Genomic DNA, 10,629 nt, shown 5'->3' with positions numbered 1-10,629 from the left:
TTTGTGAGCCCCATTGTGTACGGACTGAGAGACCAGAACTTCAGGAAGTACATGAGGAGATACCTGCTGTGTCGAGTCATCATGAGGAAAAACCACCTGGAGAACAACGCCGTGTCGGACATGAAGCCTGCAGTCTCTTAGAAAACACATTTATACCAGGAGACAAAACCATAGTCTCACTTTTACTTTGTTTATTTGGTATGAATACTACATATAAAGTCAAATAAAGGCTAAAGGTCAAGTATTTAGCTACATTTTCTCATTGAAGTATGGTTGCAGTCGAATAGTCAAAAAATCAACCCCTATCGTCTATTCCTATCATCTATTCCTATCGTCTATTCCTATCGTCTATTCCTTGACCTCTGTGTGAACGTCACAGGGTTAAGGGATAGTGGGATAGGAGGATTAGGAGAAGAGACTGCGGGTGCTTTGAGAATCCGACTGCACTATCAACTTATTTATGATGCGCCAGTGGACGTCATTAATGTGCGTCTGCTGTGGAGGAAACAGTTTTCTATACAGCGGAGTGAGTGGACACATGGGGTGGTTTAATAAGAACGGCGGACGCATTTAGATACTTTGCACCCACGCTCTTATGGTGTTGTTTTATGCTTTATGAAAGTGGACAAGCAACACGTTCTCACTCCCAAACCGTCACATGTTGACGGTCGGTCAGGGCCCCCTCCCCGTCACCCTATTACGCACAGGGCACCCCTTGAGCGTCAGTTTTGAATGGGCAGGGGCGTCCCAATAGACCTTCATAGACCTCCCATAGCGTTGATAATAGATGCCATGAGAACGCTCCCCGCTGCATCGAAATGTAACGAGCGCATTCCGTTCTCAGCTGAAGCGTATGGCGCGAGAAGTCATTGCAACACATTATGCTCTTTATATATAGTTATAAAAAATGACAAAATTGTAATTTTCATACTCTGTGATAGGCAACCTTGCAACCTCTATTCACGGCCAAGACGTGAACATGTGACGATTTACCATGCTGGGAGACGTGAAGATGTCACGATTTTCGTCCCCTTCAAACGTGACAGTTGCACGGTATTGTTAACATGGCCCAACCCAGTGGAGAAATACCCGGAAAATGCCAAGCAAATGCTCCCCGACGGTCGGTTGTTATGTCAATATTAATATAATAATAATTTATTTTTTTAATAGTCATACTTGATTTTGCCGATTTTCTTGTTGCCCCAGCTGGTCGACACCTCTTTGAGCAGAAACAAAGGCTACATTAATGTATTAAATCGATGTTAATCCGTGCGTGTGGATGTGGGGAATTAATCGGATGTGACGTTGTGCGATGCGTTGCCAGGGCAACAGCTTGGGTTATGTTGATTTACAAACTCTTCAACTACAACACTAGTTATATGTAAATACTAGGGCCGAGACTTTAACGCGTTAATTAGATTAATTAATTACACAAAAATTAACGCGTTAAAATAAATTAACGCATTTTAATCGCACTTATTTTTGCACCGCGGAAGCGTTTCTCACTGGATAGTTTCAGGCCTACCGATGATACTGGAGCAACCAACTAACGTTCATGACTTCAGAACAAACAACAAACCACAGTGAACAACAGTGGGAAATGTTGTTTAAAAAAAAACGGACGGATGGAAAGCGTCGATAAGAGCACGGGTTGTGTGCAATTAATGCAAAAAGGAATTCGCATATCACCGCAGCACATCAAGCCTCAATATCACCTCAATGCAAAACATATAGCAGCTAGCGTGAAGCTAGCCTCTTTTATCGCGTTCACACCAAAAAGAGCCGGTACTCAAAATTAGTTATGAGAACCTTTTTACCGACCAGCAACGAAAGTCCCTGCTAGAGAGCAGAGAGCTGCTAGAGAGCAGGGACTTTCGTGCGGCTCTCTTGTGAGAAAAGAGCTATATGACTGATTGGCTGGGCGGAATGCAAACCACGCCCCGTAAAAACTCCCCAAAAAGTTTTGTGAAGCTGCCATTTTATTATCCTCGCATTAGCATTATTAGCATTAGCCCAGCGCAGAAACGCAGAGAGACTAACTTATGGCAAACACAAAATAAAACATGGGAGCGGTGAAGATGAGGAGGTGTCAGCGTTCTTTGCGATTAACTGGGACTCCCAGCAGCTTCTACTGAAGCCAGTCCCCAACTCCGGGGACTTCCGGCCGGGGACTTTGGGCGGCAGTATACGCCGTGAAGTGGTTGGCGGCCTGCCAGTAAACCCAAAGCAGAAGAAGAAGAAGTGACGTCAGCGGCTTCATTTGCCTAATCCACCCCCAGGTTCAAAGAGTTCTCATGAACCTTTGTGGGAAAAGTACTGCGGTGTGAATGCGCCTAATGGTATACTAAAATCCATGTGAAAAAAATTGCTTCTCACTGTTCTCAGGTCAAATATTTATATGTGATTAAAAATGCGATTAATTAATTACAAAGCCTCTAATTAATTAGATTAATTTTTTTAATCGAGTCCCGGCCCTAGTAAATACATTTTAGAAGGCCTCACGAAATACTTTAATGTAAATTAAAATTTAAATGTGAAGGAATATGTGTATAAACAAAATACATCCGTCATAAACCAATACCGGAAACAGACGTAGGCAAGATCCTCAGCTCTGTGATTGGATGTTTTAGCCACAATGTACGTTGGGATATGGTGTTTATGCAAACACATTCTCACTCCCAACTCGGCCTATGTTGACGTTATGTCAGGGTCCCCTGTCGTCACTTTCCAACGCAAGGGTGGGCCCTTTAGCGGAAGTCATCACATAACGGCATTGTAATACACGGTTCGGCTGCATTAAATATTACACATCTGCCGTAGTTATTTATTTATAGAGTCCTGGATGGATATCCTCGTGGATTCATCTTCCTATTATACACACATGCATTTCCAAACATTTGGACTACCTATGTTGCAAATGTATTCTCTCTTCGATTTACACATGGCATCTATTGCAACGTCTGTCCGTCCTGGGAGAGGGATCCCTCCTCTGTTGCTCTCCCTGAGGTTTCTCCCATTTTTCCCCTTTAAAACTGTGGGTTTTCTCCGGAAGTTTTTCCTTGTACGATGTGAGGCTCTAAGGACAGAGGATGTGGTATTGTCATACTGATATTCTGTACAAACTGTGAAGTCCACTAAGACAAATGTAACATTTGTGATATTGGGCTATATCAATAAACATTGATTGAATTGATAGAGCCCTGATGAGAAGACTTCTGGACAAACAGGAAGCACTGGCCGCCAAAACTGAATATGTGACGTGGATCATAAATATATCAGCAATTAAACAACATCTTCAATTTCTCTTGACAATATACGTCTCCTTGCAGTATCAATACTAATTCGGCTGACTTTTATATTTGATCCAATTGGTAGATAGGCTATATTTACGCCATAACGGTGCACAGCTGATAGAAAGGGACACCTAGTGGTTAAAGCACGTTATTGAATTGTATTATTTGTATTATTAGATATTAATAGAAGACACAGACAGACTTTATTTAAACATTAAAGGATACTTTAGGTTAAGGTCTTCTTTTGAATAAGAAAAAAGCTTATCTACAGATAAACATTAAGCCTGACAAAGTACTAATATATTGCTTTCCTGCAATGTTAACTACTGTATGCTTAAGCACTTATTTTAACTGATATTATACATATGTATTATACTCTTATAAGATGTATGTAGATAGTATCAGGAATGTGCAGAATACGACAGTTTAATGGTGGAGGTATACACACATATTGATAGATGTCTTGTAATGCACTGTTGAGGAACCTGCGACCCAAGTTTTTAATCTCCGACCTTGTCAGGTATTGAACATTCAATAAATAAAGAACACAGAATTATTAAATATAAAACACAGAATTTGTGTGATTATACTAAATGATTTACAAGTAAACACCACTGCATATTTACAAATGTTACACATGCTGCTGTAACTAAATGTTTTTCCAATTTGGGATCAATAAAGTATATATTATCTTAAGATGAATCAATGGCTACTGCCATATTTGCAAAAATGTTCCTCTGAACCTTGACAAATGCATGTTTCAGGCTTAACAATTAACAACAGGAGGGGTCACAGACATAAGACCAGCTGTTAAATAAAGCTCTTCTGACCTTAGCTGTCATCTGGCTGCCCATTATGGACACAAGCCATTTTCACCCATTTATTAATTATATGTTTTACATTTGAGTGTTTCCTATCCCCTAAACCTCCAGGGATGTACACAGTTTAATACTGGCAACCTCTCTAAAGTAACTACTATGAGCTGCTCCGACCCTCGGTCCTGATGGACTCCAAAAGTCCGACATTATACAATCAAACAAATAAATAAACGGAAGGATAATTGTGTCTTATTGTTGAGTAATAAAAGTGTGTGGTTTAGAAAATAATACAAATTAGAAGGAAAAAACGATGAAACAATACAGATTTCAGTTTTCTAAGCCCATACTCTCCCCCTAACTGACGACAACAAAAGTCAGACATTATTCAATTAAAATAAAGAAGTAAACACAATAAGTGTGGCTTGATATTGAGTTAGAAAAGGTTGACAAACGCTGTGAGAATGGATTTGCGGAGAGCATTTCGCCGCGATCCCAACTCGTCTATTACCAACGTTCAGGGAGCTCTATGCAAGTCAATGGGACTGCCTGAAAGCTGAAACTCTGTGCTAAAGGCCCCCCCCCCCTTGCGTTGGAAAGTGACGACAGGGACCCTGACATAACGTCAACATAGGCCGAGTTGGGAGTGAGAATATGTTGCATAAACACCATATCCCCAATGTGCATTGCGGCTAAAACATCCAATCACCGAGCTGAGGACCTTGCCTACGTCTGTTTCCGGTATTGTTTTATGACGGATGTATTTTGTTGTACACATATTCCTTCACATTTACATTTTGATTTACATTAAAGTATTTCGTGAGGCCTTCTAAAATGTTTTTAAATATAACTAGGGTTGTAGTTGAAGAGTTTGTAAATTAACATGAACCGAAGCTGTTGCCTGGCAACGCAATCGCACAACGTCACATCCATTAATTCCACAACCACACACATGGATTAACATTGATTTAATACATTAATGTAGCCTTTGTTTCTGCTCAAAGAGGTGTCAACCAGCTGGGGCAACAAGAACATCGGCGAAATCGAGTGTGACTATTAAAAAATAAATCATTATTATATTAATATTGACAATAACAACCGGTAGAGCATTTGCTTGGCATTTCTGGGTATTTCTCCACTGGTTGGGCCATGTTAACAATACTGTGTAACTGTATGAAAATTACAATTTTGTCATTTTTTATAAACTATAATGTGTTGCAATGACGTCTCGCACCATACGCTTCAGCTGAGAACGGAATGCGCTCGTTGAATTTCGATGCAGCAGGGAGGGTTCTCATGGCGTCTATTATCAATGCTATGGGAGGTCTATCAAATCAAATCAAATCAAGTTTTATTTATATAGCACATTTATAAACTATTTTTGGTCGAGCCAAAGTGCTGTACATATAATAAAAATACCCTACAATAGAGTCATTGAACAGTCTATGAAGGTCTATGGGATGCCCTGCTCGTTGAAAAACTGCCGTTCAAGGGGTACCCTGTGCGTAATAGAGTGACGGGCAGGGAGTGAGAACGTGTTGGGACAAGAGAGAAACATTATCTTTGTCACGATCTGTCTGTGTTGTTGTTTTGTCTTGTCTTTTTTTCTATCTTTTGGGTTTCCTGTTTTATTTTGTAAATTGTTCACCCCCCGTTTCCTGCCTGTTGCTTTCTGTCTGTTTTCCCTCCCTGATTACCCGATTGTGTTCACCTGGTGCCTCTGTGTTTTCTCCTCCCTCCTCACCTGTGTCTTGTTTGTGTGATTAGTCTTGTGTGTATTTAAGTTTTGGTTTTTCTGTCTGTCTTTGTCGGTTCGTCATTTGTATGTGACTGTATTCACCGGTGAGTGTTCTGTCTGTCCAAGTTCTATTAAAAGTATATCAGTTTAATCTGCATTTGGGTCCTGCTTCCTTCGCTCTACCGTGACAGAACGAACCGACCAAGAAATGGACCCAGCAGATGATCCATTTGAGGTGGAACTACAACATTTTTCCTTTTATTTGGCTTGCTGCTATGATTGGTGGAAGGGAGCGTCCAGTGTTCGGCAGAGGGAGGCCGCTCTGGTAGAGGCGCACCGGTTGGCTATGGAGAAACCAGACTTGGTGAAGTTCTTACCTGGCTGGATTTTGGACTTCCTCTGGGTGTGTGATTTCCAGCCTGCTGAATACAAACATCTCTGTGTGTTCCGTCTGGAGTCAACCAGTGCTTCTGCCCCAGTTCCTGCTCCTGTCCAGGAGTCGTTTTCTGGAACTCGTCTGGCTTTTGGAGGTCCACGGAGCCTTCAGGCGGCTTCTAGGAGAAGGAGTCGCAAGTCCAGGCTAGCAGCCCGAGCCCCAAGAGCCATGATTCCGGTCCCAGTTCTGGCCCCAGCGGCCATGGTTCTGGCCCCAGCGGCCATGGTTCCAGACCCAGCTCTTGCCCCAGCTGCCATTGTCCCATCTCAAGTTCCTTCTCTAGTCCCTTCTCTAGTCCCTTCTCAAGTCCCTTCTCTAGTCCCTTCCCAAGTCCTTCCTCAGGTCACTTCTCAAGTCTCTCCTCTAGTCCCATCTCTAGTCCCATCTCCAGTCCCTCCTTTAGTCCCTTCCCTATAGGCCATAAGGTGAACCCTGTTATCGTTTCAAACCCGCTCCACAGAAGTGAAACTACACAATCTTTAGTTCATAAAAAAGAACGAGTCATGCTTATCCACCAAAAAAAATATCGTCGCTAAAATTCCTGCCAATTCTTCTAGGCACGTAATTATTGGCTGAACTAGTCCCTTCGAAGCGTAATAATATCTTGGTCCAAAGTCGTGCCACGGTTCGTCACGTGATCGTGCTACACCAATTGGGTAGCTGCATATTGTCAACAGAAGTGAAAGATGGCGGCCGCCATGGTTACGCTAAACCAGACCAAATGGATTCTAAACAGTGCTGTATGCTTGTTTTATGTCATGTTTTGTCATATGTCTTAATACATCACTAAGTCCGAGGTATTTGCGTTATATACGCGGTATTTGTGAGAGGTTTTACTATCTGGGAACAGAGTTGACCATCGAATCAACATTGACTAGCAGCGTTTATCAGCCAACTCCAGCTACAAACAATTTCCCCACGGGGATTAATAAAGTATATCAAACTCATATTTATCAAACTATCATTCCTGGACTGCCATGTTCACATCGCTAGGTTCATTGGGATTATTCCATTAGACTGAGGACTTTTTGTCTGTCTGTTGTTACCCTGTACACGTTAAATGCACTCTTAAAATAAACATGACTTGATTTCTGCGTCCAAGAAGAAGGTTAACTTGTTACGTTAAGTAATTTAGATCAATAAAATGCAGTACTTCCAGGCTGAAGACTTTTCTTTTTGTTGCTGCTTTTAATTGAACTATTCATATCTTAGACTGCACTGTAACTTTTATCCATGTATTTTTTCTTTTAATGTTTCTTTTATTAGCTTTTCTTTTGAATGACTGATTTTAAATGCCATTTTCTTAATGTCTTTAATTTTTTGTAAAACACTTTGAATTGCCTTGTGTTGAAAAGTGCTATATAAATAAACTTGCCTTGCCTTACTTATACCAATGTCCATTGATTCATTTATTTACTCATTCATCCCTCCACAAATGAAAACAACACTGATGAACCATAAAAACGAGATTTATTACAAAGTCAATGTTATCCCACACAAGTGTTGTGGGTGTCCGCTTTGAGAATCCCTTCGGTATTTTGTCTCTGCCTTCTACTAGTGTCAGTTGGGCAAGGCTAGTGTCTAGACTCAAAACTGTGTCCCATGATGCACAATGTCCCAGTCTGTTAAGCAGTGATACAATGCGTGATGATCCAGTTAAATGTCGAACAGTTAAACCTAAAGCCAAGGACTTGGGTGTCTGCTTGCGGCCCTTGGAAGCAAGGTACACAATGTCTTGACAAACAGACAACACTTTCAAATGTACGTCATCATCAATGTTGACATAATGATCCAGTGTTGGCTCCTCAGTGGAACCTATAATCCAGCTGAGCAGATTGTATAGTCCAATGGGGACAACAGTTTGAGATTCAGTGACATTTAGATTTTCAGAAGTGGGAGGCCATGGGCATGACATGCCAGGAGTGTCACTAAGCAGTCTTTTCAAAAACAACGCTGCTGTATACAGTGTCCTTGTGTCCTCATGTGTTGTTTGGCACTTTGTTCTCCCTGTTTCATTGTCGCTGTCTGTCTGGCTCAATTCACTGGACTGTGTTGTTTCCGTACCGGATGGATCTGGTAGCATGTCCACGAGTGCATCCTTTGACAGAGTCTCAGCAAAAACCAGTTCGCAGACGTTGCGCTTGGTGGGCATGTGAAACGCTAGCTGAGGGAAATCTTGAGCCAGCCTCTTCTTCAACAGATCCTGTCTGTAACACAACAAAACAGTGACAATTACGAGTCACAGGAGTACCATCAAAAGCAGAGTGGTGGAGGTGATACAAGACATTACAGACTAGAACCTATCTGCCATACAGCACATTTAACACCAAAGAAGCCAAATAAAGGCCCACATCATCACAAACAACACTACACACTACACATCATGGGGGTTTCTCCAAACAGGCCTGTCATACACATTTTGTTTAAAGCTGGCCTTGCACATGATAAATAATAAGACTTGTATTACATTGCAGTTACCTGTAGTTTGAAGCATCAACACCTTCGTTTGCTTTCACCATGTCAATGAAGGCCTGCCTCAGCTGGCCCATTCTAAGCACCTCATTGTTGACAAGCAGCCTCTGGCGGATGATCCTCTCACAGAACAGCTTGTAACTGGCATCAAACATTGCCTCATCCCTACAACACATGAATGAGAAGTAAATAAATGGATAAATGAATAAGTGTTGTGATTGTGTGCACATATAACAGAAGGAAATTGGATGTTTACTTATAATGTTAAGTATGTGTATGTGTATATATATATATATAGCCATCGCCGACACACACCTGGACTTCAGTCTGGTGGTAGTGCAAATAGGTAAAGCAATCCAAGGAGAAATAACTTACTGTTCTGTCTCTGGTTTGTCAGGTCTCAGCAAAAACATGGTGTACTGACTGTAACAGCTTTTGTGGTACCGCACCTCCAGAGCCACACAGTCTTTGTCTTTTATATGTAAAAGAACACTTTGGTCATCTTTCTTCTCAGCAGCTTTCTGCAATTTGCCTAAACGGAAAAAAAAGGACAACTCAATGAGTTTGTTGACGTATCTCTCACACATAATTGTACCTTTCAGTTATTCAACCACAGAGAATGTGTGTGTGTGTGTGTGTGTGTGGTGTGTGTGTAGTGTGTGTGTGGTGTGTGGGTGGGGGAGGGGGTTTGCTTACCTGCTTTTAATGTTTCAGCCTTACACAGTTGATCCCTTTGTCGCTTGCCTGCTTTGATGATCATTTTCTCCTTCATCTTGCATATAATGCACAGGGCAGGAAGGACGGGGCCAGAGCCTGCGATTGGCAGGCCTGACCTTGATCGTAGCTTCTCTGTTTGGCTTCGGTACGTGCTGCGAGACGTCGATGGGATGGGCTCGACCTCAAGGTCCTCCCTAACGTCTTGATCTCCCTCACGTGCGAGCCGTCTTTCCACCTTCGTCATGGCCTTTGTGTCGGTAAACCTTATGTAGCATGTGTGGTGGAAGCCAGCGTCCTCAGGAATATCTTCGAACTCGAAATCAAGACAGTGCTTGTGGTTTTCAGCCACCACGTTCCGAGAGTCTCCCTTCAAGCCGAGCGACCGTTGTAAGCTTGTCCTGTACGTATTCCATCTTGTATTGGTAAAACAATCAACCTTTTCGTGCTTCACAGACGTAATATGCATGTAACAATGTTTGTGTGTTGACAATTTTGACTTTTTGAGACTTTCTGGTGCGTTTTCCTCGTCTCCGCTACTCGATGAAACCATGGTGGCCGCCATCTTTCACTTCTGTTGACAATATGCAGCTACCCAATTGGTGTAGCACGATCACGTGATGAACCGTGGCACGACTTTGGACCAAGATATTATTACGCTTCGAAGGGAATAGTTCAGCCAATAATTACGTGCCTAGAAGAATTGGCAGGAATTTTAGCGACGAAATTTTTTTTGGTGGATAAGCATGAATCGTTCTTTTTTATGAACTAAAGATTGTGTAGTTTCACTTCTGTGGAGCGGGATTTCTTTTCTAAAGGACTTTTCGAGGTTCACCTTGCGGCCTACTAGTCCCTTCTCAAATCCCAACTCTAGTCCCATCTCAAGTTCCCTCTCGAGTCCCCTCTCGAGTTCCCTCTCCAGTCCCTACTGAAGTGCCGTTGGAGGTTCCGGCTTCAGTACCGGCCCACACAGCAATGATCCAGGCTTCAGCTCCGGACTTTACAGCCATGTTTCCGGCTCCAGAACCGGACCTTACAGCCATGTTTCCGGCTTCAGAACCGGACCTTACAGCCATGATTCCGGCTCCAGAGCCGGCCCATTCAGCCATGTTTCCGGCTCCAGAACAGGACCTTACAGCCATGTTTCCGGCTCCAGAACCG

General features: G+C 42.4%; 1 protein-coding gene across 1 annotated transcript; it reads right to left on the bottom strand.

The window, feature by feature from the left end:
* Positions 1 to 7,603: 7,603 nt before the first annotated feature.
* On the bottom strand, positions 7,604 to 9,240 carry LOC117562385. The gene is made up of 3 exons (XM_034240217.1): positions 9,130 to 9,240; positions 8,761 to 8,919; positions 7,604 to 8,489 (listed from the first exon to the last, which is right to left on the bottom strand). The coding sequence occupies exons 1-3, from the start codon at positions 9,165 to 9,167 to the stop codon at positions 7,700 to 7,702; spliced, it is 987 nt and encodes a 328-aa protein (XP_034096108.1). The 5' UTR covers positions 9,168 to 9,240; the 3' UTR covers positions 7,604 to 7,699.
* Between the last annotated feature and the right edge of the window lie 1,389 nt (positions 9,241 to 10,629).

The sequence above is a fragment of the Gymnodraco acuticeps genome, unplaced genomic scaffold (assembly GCF_902827175.1).
Source record: "Gymnodraco acuticeps unplaced genomic scaffold, fGymAcu1.1, whole genome shotgun sequence".
Lineage (NCBI taxonomy): Eukaryota > Metazoa > Chordata > Actinopteri > Perciformes > Bathydraconidae > Gymnodraco > Gymnodraco acuticeps.
Note: the sequence above shows the minus strand (reverse complement) of the source record. Positions and strands in the feature narration are given on the sequence as shown.

Coding starts and splice junctions, on each gene's coding strand:
- LOC117562385 (XM_034240217.1), bottom strand. CDS start 9,167: ATGTTTTTGCTGAGACCTGACAAACCAGAGACAGAACA. Junction 8,920..9,129: donor GACAAACCAGAGACAGAACA/GTAAGTTATTTC, acceptor CATGTGTTGTAG/GGATGAGGCAATGTTTGATG. Junction 8,490..8,760: donor GTTGATGCTTCAAACTACAG/GTAACTGCAATG, acceptor GTTGTGTTACAG/ACAGGATCTGTTGAAGAAGA.